Source organism: Eriocheir sinensis, chromosome 68 (genome assembly GCF_024679095.1).
Source record: "Eriocheir sinensis breed Jianghai 21 chromosome 68, ASM2467909v1, whole genome shotgun sequence".
Classification (NCBI taxonomy): domain Eukaryota; kingdom Metazoa; phylum Arthropoda; class Malacostraca; order Decapoda; family Varunidae; genus Eriocheir; species Eriocheir sinensis.
The window spans coordinates 4,549,372-4,570,255 of NC_066576.1; the positions used below are offsets into that span (position 1 = coordinate 4,549,372).

The window sequence follows — 20,884 nt, forward strand, 5'->3', positions numbered from 1 at the left end:
GAAACATGGAAATGCAGGCAACAGAAAGCTAGGAGGAGGAGGAGGAGGAAGGACCGTGAATGAAACACAGAAACAAGGAACTGCAGGCAACAGAAAGCTAGGACCAGGAGGAGGAGAAGGAAGAGGAGGAGGAGGGACCGTGAATGAAACACAGAAACATGGAAATGCAGGCAACAGAAAGACTATTAACTAATGATGAGGTTTCCCGCTCTGGTGATCTAATCTGCTCTACAGCCACTTCGGGTCTTAAGAGCAGATGAAAGCACTTTGGTATTTAGTTTCCTCCTGACGAAAAAGAGTTGTAGGCAGATGAGGATTTAATAGACGCAGGGTATAATGTGGTCAAACTTGTCAACAAAAACATTTACCGTCAGAATCGCAAAATAAACCCAAAAAACGTTCGTGTCTCCGAGCACCACAGCGGGGAGCTAAGCATTTCCCTTAACATTTCCCTTAACAATTACTAACCTTAACATTTCCCTTAACAATTACTAACCTTAACAATTCACTTAACAATTACTAACTTTAACATTTAGCGTCCTACATTATAGCGGACAAGTTGAGAGATGCTGAGGAGGAGGAGGAGGAGGCTGGGATGGAGTGCGAGTGGTCGGCGGGTCTGTCATCACCCTGAGATAAGCCGCCTTCTGTTGTTTAACTTTGAGCAGCAAGAGCCTATGACCAGTGCCCCTACCAGACCCCCTGACCCTCCCCTCCCCAGCTTTCCCCTGTCCTTCCCTCCCTCTGCTCTCCCCCGACCACCTTCCTGTCTCCCCAGCTTCCCCTATCCATCCCTACCTCTTCCTCCCCTTCCCCTGCCCCCCGCCCCAGCCCTTGAAAATTCGTTATCTATAAATATGACTTGCTCTCCCCCTCCTCTCCCCTTGCCCATTATCTCCCTTACCTATACATGCCCTACCCTGTCCTACCCTTTTCTCCCCTCCCCTGCTGTAGCCCATTACCTCCCTTACCCATACATACCCTGCCATGCCCTCCCCTGCAACAACCCATGATCTCCCTTACCCATACATGTCCTGCCCTGATCTACCTTTCCATGGCCTGCCCAATTCCACTCTCCCACCCCATACCCACTATACCCTTCCAGCTCAGCCTTAGTAGTAGTAGTAGTAGTAGTAGTAGTAGTAGTAGTAACACTAACACTAATCTACAAGTAGCAACAGCAGTAGTAGCAGAAAGCAGTGGCAGTGACCCTCTCGTCCTTGGTGTGGTGTTTGGCTGCACACAAAGGTCACATTCTGTCTAACTTTCTGCTCTCCGCAACAAGACGCACAACAACAGGGAGACAAAGGTTCTGGCAGCAAAATCTTGTTTTATTACAGATATATACACAGTACATGAATAAAATAATGTCTGTACAAAATCTAAATGCTGTACAACTCTTCCAGTGCTGCTCTGATGCACACGATGATGCATGACCTGCTTGGCTTTCCTTCAGGGACACTCCTCCCCGGCGTGGGCGCACCGCTCAAGCCGCGACATGTCAAACCTGAAATGGAATCTTCATCTCGCAGGCAGTGAGGAGCGCCGCCAGCGTGGAGAGGAAGGCCGGGGAGGCGGTGAGGCCTTCCTCCTGCATGGCGGTCCACAGCGACAGGCCCTTCTCACCCTCGCTCTGCACGTCTGTAACGGTGAGGGGAGGATGTGCGCTGAGTATTGGGAAGACCTTCACAGCAAGTAGTGACGTGCAGGAGTGACCTTAATATTAGACACTATTTCCTTCATATGAGTTTGATCCTAAGCCTTGCACAGGAAATTTTTAGTTCTTTCAGTTTGTTTCTATTGCAGTGTTAAGTTTTGAAGCATTAATGGTGTGTGGTGGCCAGGGGAAGAGTCTGTCCCACGCACCCTTGGTAAAGATAACAGTAATGATGAAAGTGCCATTTATTACTTCTACGGTGAGATAAAATTAATCGCCTTACCACAAGAACCTCGCCTCCACCTTCATGAGGGAGAGGGTGATCAGTGACGCACAATTTGGGTCACAGACGAGTTTTTTTTACAACAAAGGAGGCAGGCACAACACAAAAAAAACAATACAAAAAAAATCCAAAGCCCACTACTAAAAAAAAAACAAAAGAGGTGATACAAAGTGATGGGGCGATGGATGAGTGTGCAAGTTTTCAGTAAATCAATATATGCTTCACTTACAGTAAATGTTGAGGAGGGCCGAGTAGGCTGCCTGGCGGTCAATGGCACCCACTCCCCGTGAGGCCGAGAGGAAGTTGACCATCGCCGCCTCGTTCTCATTCTTGACGTAATACTCCAGCTGGCTCTTCACTCGCCGCCGGTCAAGCTCCCGGCCAAGGTTCTGAAGGGTGGGATTACTTAGTGACATAGTTAGGAGTGTAGCTGAAGGGCATCACTGGACTAGCCACCCATGATGAAGACCCAAAGGAGAGTTACGAAGACAATACCAGTCACTTATTAAATCAAACTGTAACATTAACCCAGTAGCAGCGGGGATCATATTTCTTAATGGTCATCAGTCACATAAACCATTTCATAATATTTCTTAATGGTCATCAGTCACATAAACCATTTCATAATATTTCTTAATGGTCATCAGTCACATAAACCATTTCATAATATTTCTTAATGGTCATCAGTCACATAAACCATTTCATAATATTTCTTAATGGTCATCACTCACATAAACCATTTCATAATATATATCAACGCATTTGTGATGAGTTTATGTATCATCTATTTTGGGGGGGTTAAATCATGGCACACATTTGGCCCATCGCTGCTACCGGGCTAATATCCTCACACTGGGCAGCAAAGACACTGTAGCACTTGATAGAACCTTAGAGATTGCAATGGAGTTAGATAGGAAAGGAAGATAAGCTGTTTTGGTACTATGAATGTGAGGGAGGAAAGGAAGGGAAAGTAAGGGGTATAGATCGATGTAGAATTAGATGTTAAGGTCTGAGACAAAGGGAAGGACATAAGATTACAAGACACCTGTATCATATCAACCTACACCATTTCACCCCATACCATCTCAACCCACAAGTTAACTCCACATCCTCCCTTGTTCACATAGTTCACATATATTACCCTTCCTTTCACACCAATAGCAGGAGTGTGTACCAACCTTCAGCACCTTCCCGGCCCCGACAGGTCTGCCTCCCTCCACATGGGCGAAGAACAGGTCGTGGCGGGCTGACACGGACCCCCTCACTTCAGCGATGAGTCCCAGCATATCGTCCAGCAGCTGACAAGAGGCCACAGACTCACTGGAGGGCAGGACTTGTATAGGTATGGGGTTAAAGTTGTTCTATGTATAAGGTTTCCAGCAGAGAAGGAAGGAAACTACCCATGTTGATTAATACAAGTTGTGAAAATGAAGTTGTCTAAATCATTCATTATGTGGCAGAGGTTGTAAAATTACCAAGCTTGACTATTTCATTCTTATAGTTCTCTAGTTTCCACCAGGGCGGTTTTTTTCTGATACAATGACTTATTTGATGGTGTGTTCCAGCTGGTAACCAAACACCACGGTCATCACTCGGTATAAGACCTGTCATACGAGGCGTTGGGAGGCAGGGGTGTAAGGAACAATGCCATTTTTTCTTATAGTTTTTTTCTGATACAATGACTTATTTGAATGGTGTGTTCCAGCTGGTAACCAAACACCACGGTCATCGCTCGGTATAAGACCTGTCATACGAGGCGTTGGGAGGCAGGGGTGTAAGGAACAAGGCCTATTTTTTTTAGTATGCACTGGGAAAGACAGGCTACATATCACAGGACGAACAAGAAACAGGTGCAAGGGAAAAGTGACCTTGTATTTGGTGCACAGAGGGTTGTTTTTTCCTTGTATCTTGTTCTTCCTGGGGTGTGAAGCCTGGCCTGCCTTTCCCAGTACAAACTAGAAAAATATGGGTCTGTCCCTTACGCCCCTTCCTCCCAACGCCTCATATGATACATCTTATACCGAGTGATGATGAATATGGAATGAAGAAATATATATGTGTCTGTGGGGAAGACATATTGAATACCTAGCCATCAGTGACCCCATAAAAAGGAATAGTCTTGAATAATTTGATAGTCGCTTTGTCTAATGCTCCTTTTAATTCAATTCAATTTTAATTTCAAAAGAATAATCAAGTATTGCTTTGTTGATATTTCCACGAGACACTGGCAGGTTGGGTAGTGGTAGCTGCAGGCTGGCTGACACGAGAGGAACCGAGAGGTGTTGAGTGTGTGTGGCAAGGTGCGGGGCGGCGATGACCCTGCAGCCGCCACTACCCCATCGCCCAGTTTCACGTGGAAATACTATAGTGAATGCCGCATCAGGCGTTGAGTGCACATCTATGGTGAGCGCTGGACACCGAGGTACCGCACGATGCCATATCTTGCATACCTTTCACTGGCTGCATTGTGGTAGTTGTTGATGAGGTGGATGAGGAGTTCCAGGCGCATGGGCAGACACTTGTAGCGCTCGTATATCCTCCTGGACTCCTCCACCGCCCCCTTCAAGTCCCCGCTGCAAGACACAAACAACCTTATGACCTGCACTGTTTTTTCTCCGTTCTGATTGGGTAAAGTGTCAGCCAGTCTCAGTGTGTGGTGAGGCAGGATAAACAGCTGCTGATACATGGCACATAAAATTCCATGGAAAAATTAATAGAAAGAAATGTTATGGCTAATGAAGTAAGGATAAAAATGTTACCAAGAATTCATAGATGGGCCAATGTGTTCTAAATATGGCAAGACCAGGAACACTGTGTCTCCTTAGGGTAGCGTTACAAAGCCTCCAGTGGATATGAGGTTCCTCGTAATATTAATTGTTCAAATATATACTAACTGGCCCACCTATGACTCCTTGATAACAATGCCTTCCTGACTTCATTACATAGCACACTCATTCTATAACACAAGACAGACAGCATGTGGTGAATGAGAAATTTTTTGAACACCGTAAACAAAAATAAATTATCTAAACTGCAGACGGCAGAGGTGTTCCCCGAGACATCAGGATTAGAGTGAAGGCTTCCAGCGCTGTGATTGGCCGCCACTTTGCCGTCAAGATCAAGAATATCAGGGTGTGAATGGGTCTTTGTTATCCCTGTTTGAAGTGGATGAAGATACATATATATACATTAAAGTCTCTCTCTCTCCACAGACACACAGTAAGTCCACATGTCTCAGTGACTTAACACACTTCCTTAACCCGGTAGCAGCGACGGGCCAAATTTGTGGCTTTACTGTGTAGCAGCAACGGGCCAAATTTGTGGCTTTACTGTGTAGCAGCGACGGGCCAAATTTGTGGCTTTACTGTGTAGCAGCGACGGGCCAAATTTGTGGCTTTACTGTGTAGCAGCGACGGGCCAAATTTGTGGCTTTACTGTGTAGCAGCGACTGGCCAAATTTGTGGCTTTACTGTGTAGCAGCGACGGGCCAAATTTGTGGCTTTACTGTGTAGCAGCGACGGGCCAAATTTGTGGCTTTACTGTGTAGCAGCGACGGGCCAAATTTGTGCCATGATATAAACCCCCCAAAATAGATGATACATAATCTGATCACAAATGCTTTGATATATATTATGAAATGGTTTGTGTGAGTGATGATTTTTTCTCATTTTTCTCGCTTGGAGGGACCATTAAGAAACATGATCCCCGCTGCTACCGGGTTAAAATGACCCCCCCCCCCCCCCAGGTGTGTGTTGTGACTCACCCGAGGAGGCGGCTCTTCACAAGGGCGCCCAGACTGAGGTTGTTGGGCACCGCGAGGCCCCCAAGCACCAGCAGCTCCAGCAGCTTCTCCGTCTCCTTGGGGTCGCCTCTGCTTGCCGACGCCAGGAGTAGGTTTTGGCAGTTTCGTCGGATATTTTTGGGGTCGATTTTCTTCCCGCCAGAACACTCCATGATGTAGTTCTCGAGGATGTCCATCGCCTCTGAAAGCGGTTATGTTTGACACTGTGCTGTACAATGGAGTGTAGGATAAGGTCACGGGAGGAGAGAATGAATGAGGTGACTGAGTTTAAATATTTAGGGACAGTTTTATGTAAGCAAAACACACACACACACACACACACACACACACACACACACACACACACACACTGGTAAACTTAGACACACACACACACACACACTGGCAAACTTAGCCTAGCTTCCACACAAAAGAACAGATCACTTAATTTTAACAGTGATACCAATAATGTACTTAGATGTAGCACTTATATAATTAACTGATGTATGAATAAAGTTTAGTATAGTTCTCCCTCAAGACAGTTCACCATGACTGTGCTATCAAGTATTATGTGTAGGAGTATTGCATATATCAACCGATGTGCAAATAAACTTTTACAACAGTTTCATTTTTCATTTCTACTCGGAGCCTCTGTGGTGGAGTGGTTAGCATGCCTAGCTGTGAATTTGTGAGCCCAGGTTTGAATCCCACCTCAGGCAGTTAGCGTTCAGCCGTGCAGCCCATCCTATCGTGCTGACATGACTCTCTCTCCCTCTCTTAACCCATCCGCTGCGATTGGCACGGATTTGTCCTTCACTGGTACCCTGGGAACACATACTCCCAGGTCTTTCTCTGCCTCTGTGGTGGATAGTGGAGTGTTTCCCATGTGGTATTGGTGTGCTGGATATCCCCTCCCAAGGTGCAGGACTTTACATTTTTCTTCATTGAATTGTAGCAGCCACTTTTTGTTCCACTCCTGTAGCTTGGTGATGTCTTCTGGTAGGAAATCCACATTCAAGGGGTTAATCCTTTCTGGATTTCACATGCTTCCCTCCCTCTCATTCCCATCCCTGCCTTCACCCACCTGCCACCCGTCCGTTCTGGGTGAGGAGTGTGCACAGGTCCACCACCTTGTAGGAGTCTAACGTGAAGGCCGGGTGTTCTGTCCTGAGGCGGCCGAACATATCCACGGCGGCCTGGGTGTGGCCCTGGCTCATGTATGCCCCCAGCACCCCCGACAGCATGCCAGGGCTCATCTCCTGACCTTCCTCCGAGGCACTCTGGAAGGGAGGATAAGTCTTGGTCCCCAGAACCTTTACCTTTTTGTGCATTTCTGATTTTGAACACAAACATTAACTTCTAATCCTTGATATATATTAATTTAAATGTTCAATAGTTTTTCAAATAACAAAACAAAAACAAAATAAAACTAAACTATGAAAATCTAACAAAAAACAACCCAAAGATGGAACATTATGGTTGGTATTGTTAGACACGTTCGCGTCTCACATCAGCTATTTCTAAAGGTCAAAGAGGGGGTCAGTCGGGTTCTAATGAGTGTTTCTTCAGGTTCATGTTACAGAAAAAGGGTCAAACTACCACCAGGGTCATACAACTACTTTTGGAAATGCCCACAACTCCTACGAAAGCCTTGTCAAATAGGTGTTTCTTCAGGTTCATGGTACAGAAGAAGGGTCAAACTACCACCAGGGTCATACAACTACTCTTGGAAATGCCCACAACTCCTACGAAAGCCTTGTCAAATAGGTGTTCTTGGGTGCCGAAATGTCTTATAATTCGACCCTATATGCCTTGTGATGCCTAGAACTGGGACCTCATAACACAGCACAACATGAACTTAGGGAAAGCATATCAAACCTGGCGAGGCAATACATGCTGGCAAGGGAAGGAAACACTACAGCAGCTTCAGCCCAACACCTTCCCGCACCCTCACACTCGGCTCACAACCCACAGAGCCTGGGTCCGATTCCCGGGCGGAGTTGAAAAATTTGGGCGGCTTCTCCAATACCCTACGCCCCTGTCCACCCAGCAGTGAATGGGTACCAGGTATTAATCAGGGGTTGTGTCCCGTCTCCTGGGGTCTGTTCCCTTCTCCTATAATTCCTTTCCTTCCTGTCTCTCTCCAGCATATGACCACGGATGTTGCGCCGACTAAACGAAACTTTCCAAACTTTTCCCGCACCTTCATGAGCTCCATCACCCCGGCCGTGTCGTTCTTGGCAGCGCGTTGCAGCAGCAGGCGACGCAGCGACCCGCGTGTGTTGAGTCCTTTGGCACGGAGCTCCTCCAGGTGACCCTCCAGCTGGACCGCACTCATGTTGCGCTACAGATAGAGAGATAAAGAGATAAATCAATGTTATTTTTCAGTGCAGAAGGTAAGCAAAATAAAATTATAAAATATGCAGAATAACCTGTCGCTCCGATAAATCTCACTCATGCTGCACTGATAATGAATTAACTAGAGAGATAAATGTATAAGTATGTATAGTGTATAGATAAATGGTTAAGTCTTGCGGATAGTTGACAACATTGCGATTCACATAGTTAAGTTATAAATATGAATACTATATGGATGTGACTGTGGTGGTAGTGATGATGGGTTGGTGGTGTTGGTTGTGACAATGATAGTGGTGTTGATGGTGGTGGTGGTGGTGGTGGTATGGACTCACAGGGTGTGGAATGTGGTTGTTCATCTCCAGGGGCGGGCATCCCAGCTCCGCCCTCAGCACCAGGGGCAGGGACGCACGCACGGCTTCCTGTAGCGGCAGATTCAGGCGGTTCACGAGCAGGTCCGCCGAGCGCTCTGACACACCGATGCGCTGCTTCTTCATCTCCTGGGGACGTGTGGAGGGCAGTGGGTGTGAGGTGGCAAAACGGACAGTACAATAATAAAAACAAAGAAAGAAAATGAAACAAATGCAGGTGTAAAGAGGAGAGGAAAGTAAGAGATTCGAGAAAGAGAAGACAGAAAGAAATGACCAATAAAGAAAGTTGGAAAGTTTCGTTTAGTCGGCGCAACACCTGTGGTCATATGCCGGAGAGAGACAGAAGGGCAGGGAATTATAGGAGAAGGGACACAACCCCCTGATTAATACCCAGTACCCATTCACTGCTGGGTGGACAGGGGCGTAGGGTATCGGAAAACCCGCCCAAATTTTTCCACTCCACCCGGGAATCGAACCCGGGCTCTCTCGGTTGTGAGCTGAGTGTGCTAACCACTGCACCACGAAGCCCCCGGACGAACAAAAAAGGAATAAAAAAGGAGGAAAAATGAAGGAGAAACTAAAACAATGTGAATAATGATCAGCAGCAAATATAAACTAATCACTCAGTCAAGGTTCTCAAAGTTCTATATCACCTGAGACGTGTAGTGAATGCTCTGGTGGGAAGATAAGTAACTAAGGAAGGGGTCTTAACTCAACACTCCCTTAAGAACTTCAATGAGCGTGTATTATCATTATATCTTTTTTAACGGCGAGGGGGGGAATTCAAGGGCAAAAAAACAAAACAAAACAAAAATAAATAAAAAATCCGCCCAACAAAGGAAAACTGAACAAGAGGCCAGAGGAAAAGTGTGTGTGTGTGTGTGTGTGTGTGTGTGTGTGTGTGTGTGTGTGTGTCACTGACCTGGAAGAGGGGGCGGATGTGATGCACGGCCAGCCCAGAGCGTGTGGCCGCCAGGCTGAGGAGAAACTGGCCGCCCCAATCGGCCTCGTTCACACTCACCGCCTGCTCGGAAAGGTGGAAAGGAAGGATGATTAGCCCCTTGACTGTGGATACCAGAAGACATCACCAAGCTACAGGAGTGGAGCAAAAAGTGGCTGCTACAATTCAATGAAGAAAAATGTAAAGTCCTGCACCTTGGGAGGGGATATCCAGCACACCAATACCACATGGGAAACACTCCACTATCCACCACAGAGGCAGAGAAAGACCTGGGAGTGTATGTTACCAGGCTACCAGTGAAGGGATATCCAGCACACCAATACCACATGGGGAACACTCCACTATCCACCAAAGAGGCAGAGAAAGACCTGGGAGTGTATGTTACCAGGCTACCAGTGAAGGGATATCCAGCACACCAATACCACATGGGGAACACTCCACTATCCACCACAGAGGCAGAGAAAGACCTGGGAGTGTGTGTTACCAGGCTACCAGTGAAGGGATATCCAGCATACCAATACCACATGGGGAACACTCCACTATCCACCACAGAGGCAGAGAAAGACCTGGGAGTGTATGTTACCAGGCTACCAGTGAAGGGATATCCAGCACACCAATACCACATGGGGAACACTCCACTATCCACCACAGAGGCAGAGAAAGACCTAGGAGTGTGTGTTACCAGGCTACCAGTGAAGGCCAAATCCATGCCAATTGCAGCAGATGGGTTGAAGAAGAAGTGGAGGAAGGTAGACGATGTAGAAAGGGAGAGAAATGGAAGAAATAAGAGAGGAAGGGAAGGAAGGAAGGAGAATCAAAAGAGGGAAGAAGATGGATGGAAAATAAGAAATAAAAAATAAAAAAATTAGGAAAATGTACTCTCTCTCTCTCTCCCTCCCTCAGCACCTCACCTCCTTCTGCTGTCTATGTATAAGCAGTGCCAGCAGGGTCACAATGCTCTTGGTGTTGGAGTGCCAAGCAGGTGCCAGAGTGCCGATGATGTCCCTCAGGTTCAGTGGTGCATTGGTCTCCTTGGCTGGAAGGTTGAAGGGGGAATGAGAAGAGTGTATGGAATGAAGGAAAAGGAATATCTATCATAGTTACCCACGCCGAAACCTTGAGGATACGTTTTCTATCAGGCTTCTACCTCTAATATTCTGCCGCCATGTTGCATCTCTTTCTGTCTTCTGTCGATATTTTCATGCTGGCTACTCTTCTGAACTTACTAACTGGATGCCTTGCCCTTGGTTCATGGTACAGAGGAAGGGCCAAACTACCACCAGGGTTATGAAACTACTCCTGGAAATGCCCTAAACTCATATGAAAGCCTTGTCAAATGTGTTTCTTAGGTTCACAGTACAGAGGAAGGGCCAAACTACCACCAGGGTCATAAAACTACTCCTGGAAATGCCCTCAACACATACAAGAGCCTTGGCAAATATGTGTTTCTTAGGTTCACAGTACAGAGGAAGGGCTTAACTACCACCAGGGTCATGAAACTACTCCTGGAAATGCCCTAAACTCACACGAAAGCCTTGTCAAATGTGTGTTTCTTAGGTTCACAGTACAGAGGAAGGGCCAAACTACCACCAGGGTCATGAAACTACTCCTGGAAATGCCCAAAACTCATATGAAAGCCTTGTCAAATGTGTGTTTCTTAGGTTCACGGTACAGAGGAAGGGCCAAACTACCACCAGGGTCATGAAACTACTCCTGGAAATGCCCTCAACTCATAAGAAAGCCTTGTCAAATGTGTGTTTCTTAGGTTCACAGTACAGAGGAAAGGCGAAACTACCACCAGGGTCATAAAACTACTCCTGGAAATGCCCACAACTCATTAGAAAGCCTTGTCAAATGTGTGTTTCTTAGGTTCACAGTACAGAGGAAGGGCTTAACTACCACCAGGGTCATAAAACTACTCCTGGAAATGCCCTAAACTCATATGAAAGCCTTGTCAAATGTGTGTTTCTTAGGTTCACGGTATAGAAGAAGGGCCAAACTACCACCAGGGTCATGAAACTACTCCTGGAAATGCCCTAAACTCTTACAAAAGCCTTGTCAAATGTGTGTTTCTTAGGTTCACGGTATAGAAGAAGGGCCAAACTACCACCAGGGTCATGAAACTACTCCTGGAAATGCCCACAACTCCTATGAAAGCCTTGTCAAATATGTGAACTTGGGCAACGAAATATTTTAAAATACGACCCTATAATCCAGGCTATCCCTCACCAAACTTGAGAGCGTGTTCCATCATGTTGTTCTTGACCAGCACCACCAGCAGGGGCGTGGCGGCGGCGGTGGCGGAGAGGCCGGTGTTCTGCAGCATCTGGAGGGTGAGTCTGGGCTGGCTGAGGCTCAGGCCGGGGATGATGTGGTCACGGAGAGTCTCAAAGCAGGGAGTCTCGCCGAGCTCCAGCATCGCCTCCACACAGCCCAATAGCTCTGGAAGGAGGAGTGATACAGGAATAATAATAATAATAATAATAATAATAATAATAATAATAAGTTACATAAGTCAACTGGAATCTTCTCTCTCTCTCTCTCTCTCTCTCTCTCTCTCTCTCTCTCTCTCTTCCCCAACACCATATTCTTTCTCTCCCTCTCCCTCCCTCCTACCCTCTCCTTCCTCACCCCCTTCTCTCTCCATCCCTCCCTCCTCTCTTTCTATCTCCCTTCTTTTCTCTCCGTCAAACTCTACTCTTTCTCTCCCTCTCCCTCCCTCCCTCCACTCTCTCCTTCCTCACCCCTTTCTCCCTCCATCCCTCCCCCTGGCACAACACATTCCCGGGAGCTTGGTGCAAACTTCTGAATGGCAATTTACGACCTACAACGCCCCTACAAGCACTCACTGGCCGGCTCCAGGTTGATGGTCTTGAGGTGCAGCAGCGGCCAGAAGTAGTGCTCTCTGAGGGGCTCACCGGCCTCCTTCATGGCCCTCAGTAGCACCCAGGCCAGCTCCTCCCACCGACCCTTGAGGGCGTACTCCAGGGCCACTTGCAGGGCATAGCGGTTGATGTCCTCCTCCCGTAGTCGTTGGCACACCTCCACAATCAGTGCCGGGTCCTGCAGAAGGCACAGAAGAAGGATTAACCTGTGACTGTGGATTTCCTACAAGAAGACCTCACCAAGCTACAGGAATGGAACAAAAAGTGGCTGCTACAATTCAATGAAGAAAAATGTAAAGTCCTGAACCTTGGGAGGGGATATCCAGCACACCAATACCACATGGGAAACACTCCACTATCCACCACAGAGGCAGAGAAAGACCTGGGACTATATGTTACCAGGCTACCAGTGAAGGCCAAATCCGTGACAATCGCAGTGGACGGGTTAAACATGGTGGTAAGGGAAGGTCTCGTCTTTGAAAGCAACTATGATTTCAACATATAAAAACCTTCACACAAGAGGCTGGTTCTTGCAGGGGCCACAGAGGGAAGGGGCCACATGATCAGAAGAATGTGGAATAAATGATACACGTTAACTGGAAAAGAATACCACCCTTACAATACACAAGTTACCAGATCCATCCTGTTAACCAGACTAAACACAGACTGGGGGGCACTGCAGAGCCTTATCCACAAACCACCGACTACCACTACTACTACTACTACTACTACTACTACTACTACTACTACCCCTTCTTCCTCCTCCTCTTCTTTCTTCTTCATCTTCCTTCTTCCTTCTCTTTTTTTTTCTCCTTTCCCAACACTAATTTTCCTTTCCCTTACCTCTACTACTACTACTACTACTACTACTACTACTACTACTACTACTACCTACTACTACTACTACTACCAGCGAGGCATAGCAAGCGTAGGGCGACTCACCATCCTCGCATGTACAATCTCTCGCAGGTAGACGGATGCGTTTGAGTAGAGGTGGTTGTTGGTGCGCAGGGCCGGGAGGGAGAGGAACAGGTGCACGGCTTCTCTCACGTGGCCTCGGTGGATCAGCCGCAGCGCCATACGAGACACATCCACCTTCATGCCACACTCCTCCACCAGCCGCAGCATCTAGAGAGAGAGAGAGACGCACACATACAGAACACATCCACATCCACCTATGACACACTCCTCCACGAGCCGCACCATCTAGATACACACACATACTGAGACCATCCACCTGCCTGCTCCACTCATCCACCAGCTGTAGTGTAAGATTGGAAGAGTGGAGGTTGAGAACACAGCCATACAGGACCACCTACATGCTGGCACCCGCACAGGAAGGAAGAAATGGAAGCGTTAAGGAAATAAACATCTTTGGCTCCCCTGAGAGAATAAGAAAGCTCTGTCCCCTTGTAGCCAGCCCTCCCCACACTATGATGGCAGGTTAACCCCTTCACTCTGGCAACATTGGCGTCACAGTATGGCATCTGTTAGGGTCGTGTTTTAAAATATTTTGTCGCCCAAGTTCACATATTTGACATGGCTTTCGTAGGAGCTGTAGGCCTTTCCAGGGGTGGTTTTATGACCCTGGTGGTAGTTTGACCCTCCTTCTGTACCATGAACATTAAAAATTACTCATGAAAAACAGATTGATCCACTCTTTGACCTTTAGAAATAGTTGATCTGAGAAGCGATGGTGGCTTAAAATACAGCCCTTAGTCCTCTTCTAAACCTTTCAATCCTCTTCTAAAGCTCTTATAAGGAAATGGAAGAGGATTAAGGGGAATTCAGAGGAGGATTGAGAGGTTTAGAGGAGGATTAATCTTCTTCCATTTCCTCTTGGCCCTTCCCATACTATCACGCCGATGTCTGCGTCACGGATGGAAAAGATTAAGACAAAAAAGAAGTTTAAACAATAATTTTTTTTTACAGCGAGGGAGACAGCTCAAGTAAATAAAAAATATAAAAAATTAAAAAAGCCCACTAACTGCTCATCCTAAAAATACTAGTGGTACAGAGTGGGCAAAAGTGAGGTCAATTTTGGGTGGAGATGTGTCCCAATGCCAAATCAATCATCAGGTCGAGTCCAACCCCAATGAGGGAGAATATGGACATTAAACAAGAAGACTAACTCACCAGGTCGATGTTCTTGAATTGGTCCCCGGCGTTGTTGGCGTGTATGAGGGCCATCAGGACGGCCTCCAGCTGGCCTGAGGAGAGTGGCTTGCCCTCCTCACTGGCCTGGGACACCACCTGGGCCACGGCAAGAAATAATACAGTGAACGTAACTGCGATGATTGGTTTTGATTATAGTCTTGTGGGGCGCTCGGCGAGATTGTTCACTCATAATTCAACTTCTGTATTTACTTTGGATGAAATTATCTTAAATTATATAATATTAACAGATGCTGCACCACCTGGGCTGCAGCAAGAAATAATTTAGTGAATGTAACTGCGATGATTTGTTTTGATGATAGTCTTGTGGGGCGCTCGGCGAGATTGTTTACTCATAATTCAGCTTCTTCTGTATTGACTTAGGATAAAGTTATCTTAAATTATATTAACAGATGCTACACCACCTGGGCCCCGGCAAGAAATAATACAGTGAACAGAACCGCGATGACTGGTTTTGATGCTAGTCTTGTGGGGCGCTCAGTGGGATTGTTTACTCATAATTCAACCTCTTCTGTACTGACTTGGAATAAACTTATCTTAAATTATATAATATTAACAGATGCTGCAACAACCATTACTAATATTACTACTAATACTAATACTACAGTGGGGTCCTGTGTAATTTTTTTTATTTTTTTTATTATAATTTTTTTACAGCAGAGGGGTCAAGTTCAAGGGCATGAAAAAAGGTAACAAATGTGAAAATTAGCCCGCTACTCAAATGCTAGTGATTCATTCCTAAGGGCATAATATTTTACGAACTGCAGCCTCACAGGTGGAGGGTCATCGCTGTGCTCAGGCATCACTGCACAGATTTCATAACGTTCTACAGACCTCAATTTTTAACCTGCAAAGTGTCATACTACAAATTTAAGTATGTATCATAACATCATACAAGACCCCACTGTACTACTACTACTACTACTACTACTACCGTGTGCTGTAGTCGGTTCCACAAGAGCTGGCAGACCTAATCCTTCAGGGGTGGACTCACGTATTTGGCATCATTGCTTGGGTGACAGTCTCTGCGTCGCTCATTGGCTGTTGTTTACTAGACCTGACCTGCCGTGACATAGCCTACTATCTCTTGCTCTCTGCTGCCTCTTTGAATCAGTACCGTCACCCAAGCAATGATACCAAGTCCGCGAGTCCACCGCTGAAGGATTACGCCCACTGGCTCCCGTGGAACCGACTATAGTTGGCTTACCTGCTTCAGCCGGACCATCTGGCCCAGCATGGCAAACACGGAGGCCAACGCCCCGAAGGTCACCTCAGACAGGGCCACCTGCACACTCTTCATGGCGTCCAGCACACCCTGCACGCCCTCCCAGTCCCTGCAGGGGCACGGAACAACATTTAAAACATTTGCCGGTCTGTGGGGTAATTTCTTGCCAGAGTAAAGTATAAAACTAACACTGCCTTCAGTACGCCTGCAGCACTAATGGAAGGCTGACATGCCAAAACCTGCAACACAAAACATCACAGCTGACAAAATTGGAAAGTTTGGTTTAGTCGGCGCAACATCTGTGGTCATGTGCCGGAGAAACAGAACGGGAAGGAATTATAGGAGAAGGGAACAGACCCCAGGAGACGGGACACAACCCCCGTTTAATACCCAGTACCCATTCACTGCTGGATGGACAGGGGCGTAGGGTATCGGAAAAGCCGCCCAAATTTTTCCACTCACAGCTGACAACTTTTTATCTTGCTCCTGTATTGTGCTCAGCTGAACCAGAAGGAAAGGGACTGAACACACCCCTGGGCAGCAGTACAGTTTATGACACTAGACAAATGAAAATCACTTTAAAATAATCCTCAATGAATATGTCATGGAATGTAACAAAACTTTTTTTCTAAACTATGCCTTCATTAACCCGGTAGCAGCAGGGATCATGTTTCTTAACCCCTAAAGGAAATTTATTTACTTTTCGGTAATTTTCGATGACCATTAGAGATATGTTTAGGCTACTGCTTCAGAATCTTGCCCGCTCACGATGGACAGGCGCGCGTCCGATTTCCTGCCAGACCCTGCCGAGCCCAGCAGACAAACACGATGAATGAGTATGTATACAATGACTCCCAAACCACACATCACAAGACTGTGTTTAGAGAAAGCGTATTGACTATATATAAGAATTAGAGGGGGGCATCCGTTTTCATTACACACTAGTCAAGGCCACACAAGTCTCTCCTCTTCAACTCAATATTTCTCCAAAACCACAGCACATAGAAACGTTTCATGCAATAATTAAAAAGAAGAAGAGTTGATGATGACTATGACGACAAAGTAATTTGTTATTGCATTGTAGTTCAGCAGAATCAAGTGTGAATATAGGCTATTTCGGTGTTTGGTGCTGAGGTGCGGTCCTGTGGATGTTGTAGATGACCACCCAGGCCGCCCTTTAGGGTTAATGGTCCCTCAAGGAAAAATGAGAAAATCACCCCTCACACAAACCATTTCATAATATATATCAAAGCATTTGTGATCAGATTATGTATCATCTATTTCGGGGGGTTTATATCATGGCACAAATTTGGCCCGTCGCTGCTACATGGTAAAGCCACAAATTTGGCCCATCGCTGCTACACGGTAAAGCCACAAATTTGGCCCATCGCTGCTACACGGTAAAGCCACAAATTTGGCCCGTCGCTGCTACACGGTAAAGCCACAAATTTGGCCCATCGCTGCTACACGGTAAAGCCACAAATTTGGCCCATCGCTGCTACCGGGTTAACAAAGAGGTGTGTGTGAGTATGAGAGATAGCCAGTGTGTGCGCCTGCCTGCCTCTCTGCTCTAGTGTTTTCCTGTGCCTGCCATGCCTCACCGATCCGCCCCATAGGCCAGGATGAGAGCAGCAAACGTGGCCTCCCTGACCGGCACGTCCCTCTCCTTCATGGCCGCCAGCACTTGCAGGGCCTCCGTCAGATGGCCACGCTGCCCCAGGGCCATCATCAGATCCTCAAACACCCCGGCACTCGGCTCAAGCTGGTGCTCCTCCATCACGTCAAAGATATCCTTCTGTGGAGTAAAATTTATTGATGTGGTGAGATACAGTGTTAAGGAGAATTAAGAGAATATGTTCAACAGATGTTTAACCCCCTGACTGTGGATTTCCTACAACAAGACATCACCAAGCTACAGGAGTGGAACAAAAAGTGGCTGCTACAATTCAATGAAGAAAAATATAGTCCTGCACCTTGGGAGGGGATATCCAGCACACCAATACCACATAGGAAACACTCTACTATCCACCACAGAGGCAGAGAAAGACCTGAGAGTGTATGTTACCAGGCTACCAGTGAAGGGATATCCAGCACACCAATACCACATGGGAAACACTCCACTATCCAACACAGAGGCAGAGAAAGACTTGAGAGTGTATGTTACCAGGGTACCAGTGAAGGGATATCCAGCACACCAATACCACATGGGAAACACTCCACTATCCACCACAGAGGCAGAGAAAGACCTGGGAGTGTATGTTACCAGGCTACCAGTGAAGGCAAAATCTGTGCCAATTGCAGCGGACGGGTTAACAAGTAGCCTGGTGCCGGACTCACCTTAGACATACTGGTGGATTCGACAGCAAGGCACAGGTGAAGGTACAGCTCCAGGTGTTCGAGGGTCAACTGCCCACCTGGAAACAGAGACATCATAATACCCAGAAAATAAATGTTCTGAAGGAGGAGGAGGAGGAGGAGGAGGGGGAAGAGAGAGATGATAAAAATAAGATGTTAGAAAAGAAAGAGGATGCGAAGAAGGAAGATTAAACAAGAGGTGGAGAAAGTGGGAGAAGAGGAAAGTGGAGGAAGAGAAGGAGAAAAAGAGGAAAATACGAGAATAAGTGGTGTTTCTTTGTTGTAACCCTTGACCCATTTCAACACTTCTATCAGACCTCCCCGTAAGACAGAAACAGACAAACAGAAAGAGTATGACACTTAACCAGACAGAAGGGAAGAGAGATATAGAGAAAGAGAAAGACAAATATAGATACCTTATGAGAGGACTGAAGCTACAAGAAAAGCACAGTTATATCAGAACAGAAAGAGTATGACACTTAACCAGACAGAAGGGTAGAGAGATATAGAGAAAGAGAAAGACAATATAAGAGGACTGAAGCTACAAGAAAAGCACAGTTATATCAGAACAGAAGACCCACACCCACTCACTCTTCCTGTGGGTGGTGAGGGCCCAGACTCGCTGCACCAGGGAGCCACAGGGGCGGTACTCTTCCTCGGCCATCCTGCAGCAGTACTGGAGGAGGCTGAGGCAGTCTGCGTCCGTGAGCTGCTCGGAACATCGCTCCATGGAGGCCACTACCTGATGCACGTCCGATAGGTTTAAATGCCCCAGCCTCTCCTGCTTCATCCTCAGCTCGGTAAGGCCGGACTCCACAGCCACTCTAGGGTCTGGCGTGACCTTAGGGGAGGGCGACCGAGCACCGCCATTCACACCGCTGTGGCAGGAGGCGGTAAACTCTATCCCCCCCCTCGCCCTGAGTGTGCCTGAGAGGGATTGCAATGCCACAAATCTGAAATGGGGCAAAAAGTTTCATTATTAATCAGTATATTTCCATAATTGTTCTTTCTTTCCTCACCAAGGTCAAACAAACTATAGCCAGTGTTTGTTGTATTGATTATTGGAACTCTCCGGCAGATGAGGTTGTCAGTCTGGGTTCACTGGATTTTTTTAAGAGGGGCCTGCATGCTAATTTAGGGAACATGCTGTATAATTATGCTGAATAATGTGGAGATGTTCTAGCATGAGGCACTCAGTCCTGTGCTATATAACTGCAATTGTGGCTACATTTTGTGATCAACGAATTCAGCAGTGTAGTATTTATATTTTGAATGTCTGCTTGCCATACATCCCTGTAGTGTTGTGGCTAAGCCTGATGGGCGAGCCTCCCATAACTCCCTCTTCCAAGCGGGGTACCTCTTTGGCTGACTGGTTAAAGAGTGGCTCTCCCATCTCACTGGTCGCGGGTTCAATCCCCGGCGTCGGCAAAACCTTTCCTTGTCTGGATTAATGTTTTGTGTGTTTCGTTACATGCAGAGGTCGTGTGGGAGTACAGTAAAGAGAAGATTCTGGCATTACATCCCGTCGTCCTATAAACTCTGCTTATGGCACACAACTCAGCTGCAATACTTGAAGATGGAGCACAGGTGTGGAGGCGGTGGGTCCCCAGACTGGCCTTACCTCAGTGATTGGGGTAAAATACATCTAGGGTATTTTTCAACCCCTCATAACACAAAAACTATGCATTTGCGACGCATTTCATATATACCACCGCATTCCCCGAAGTCTCAATGGCCCCCTAGCCAATTTTGGTTGCGAGGGGTGAGAATGGGCAAACAACAGAATAATACAGTGATTGGTTACCTTGGTGATGGTAAAGAGGCAAGGGCGCTAAATAACACTGTCCGTGGTGATGACGCCTAAATCTACGACAACTTCTACAGGAGCCAACCCGGTGAGTGAACCAGAAGAAAGTGTCAAATGAAGACCTCTCGAGAACACGCTCACCCGCCGCCCAGCCTGAAGTGTCCCCTCCCCGGCGCCGCTGCGAGGTGGGCGTTGTCCCTGGATAGCCGTGGGCGTGGTGGCAGGGTCGTGGGCGTGGCACAGCACCGCCCCGCCAGCACCGCCAGCCGAGCAACCCTCCAGCCGCCCGCCATGGCACGCTTCAACTTCGTCTGCCGGGCCCAGCTGATCTTGCTCTTGCTCTTGCTGTACCCATTGGAGAGTCAGCCTTCGTATCGGCACACCCTGTAAAAATAAAAAACACAAGCAGTATCCATTACAAATCTTCCAATTCCCTATTTCTTGCACACCACATCTTTTCCAGAAACTCTTCATGGCTTCTATAATTCTATCATTTGCTTCATCACTCAGTCCCAGCAGCAGCAGCATCCATTCCCTCTCTGTTCTTGCAATCCTCCCATTCACATCCCAGCCCATCTCACTCAGTGCCACCCTCATCATCTCCGTCCTGATCTTGGGCATGGCCTTGGCAATGGGTGGGAGTTTTCTATTTTCTTATCCTGCATATGCCCCTAGATTGTAGCCCATATGTACAGTCCCTTATGTCTGCTCCCTTAACTAAATCAAGGCCTTTATTTTTACATATATATTTTTTCCTGGTGCTACTTCAACAATAAACTATCAATCAGTCAATCCCTTCTCCTTTGTGGTTTTACTTGCAACAATAAACTATCAATCAATCAATCCCTTAATTCTCCTTTGTGGTTTTACTTGCAACAATAAACTATCAATCAATCAATCATTTGCTTATTATTATATTATTATTATTATTTTGACCTGCTATTCCGCTTTGTATTGTTTTTTTAAGTCCTCCTTGGTAGTTCTTTACACGTACTTACATACTTCACTACGCACATTATATATTACTTC

At 46.8% G+C, this 20,884-nt stretch overlaps 1 protein-coding gene and 1 long non-coding RNA gene across 3 annotated transcripts; one reads left to right on the forward strand and one right to left on the reverse strand.

Moving 5' to 3' along the window:
• Positions 1-1,318: 1,318 nt before the first annotated feature.
• LOC126988185 (leucine-rich PPR motif-containing protein, mitochondrial-like) lies at positions 1,319-20,417 on the reverse strand. 2 transcript variants are annotated; one of them, XM_050846073.1, is made up of 19 exons: positions 19,997-20,417; positions 18,640-19,001; positions 18,031-18,107; positions 17,295-17,488; positions 15,676-15,802; positions 14,430-14,546; positions 13,236-13,421; positions 12,258-12,471; positions 11,638-11,850; positions 10,320-10,444; positions 9,370-9,471; positions 8,412-8,576; positions 7,925-8,065; positions 6,806-7,001; positions 5,704-5,923; positions 4,391-4,513; positions 3,119-3,260; positions 2,170-2,329; positions 1,319-1,641 (listed from the first exon to the last, which is right to left on the reverse strand). In XM_050846073.1, exons 1-19 carry the CDS (start codon positions 20,146-20,148, stop codon positions 1,502-1,504), a joined length of 3,156 nt encoding a protein of 1,051 aa, XP_050702030.1. In that variant the 5' UTR covers positions 20,149-20,417; the 3' UTR covers positions 1,319-1,501. The 2 variants fall into 2 exon arrangements, with proteins under 2 accessions (XP_050702030.1, XP_050702031.1); XM_050846074.1 differs by lacking the exons at positions 1,319-1,641; positions 2,170-2,329 and having other exon boundaries at positions 3,119-3,238.
• On the forward strand, positions 1,503-5,678 carry LOC126988190 (uncharacterized). The gene is made up of 4 exons (XR_007741695.1): positions 1,503-1,649; positions 2,172-2,326; positions 3,145-3,282; positions 4,978-5,678. It is a non-coding gene; the product is annotated as an uncharacterized LOC126988190 (long non-coding RNA).
• Positions 20,418-20,884: the final 467 nt, after the last annotated feature.

Coding starts and splice junctions, on each gene's coding strand:
- LOC126988185 (XM_050846073.1), bottom strand. CDS start 20,148: ATGGCGGGCGGCTGGAGGGTTGCTCGGCTGGCGGTGCTGGCGGGGCGG. Junction 15,803..17,294: donor CTGGCCTATGGGGCGGATCG/GTGAGGCATGGC, acceptor GTGCCCCTGCAG/GGACTGGGAGGGCGTGCAGG. Junction 3,261..4,390: donor CACAATGCAGCCAGTGAAAG/GTATGCAAGATA, acceptor CCTGCCCTCCAG/TGAGTCTGTGGCCTCTTGTC.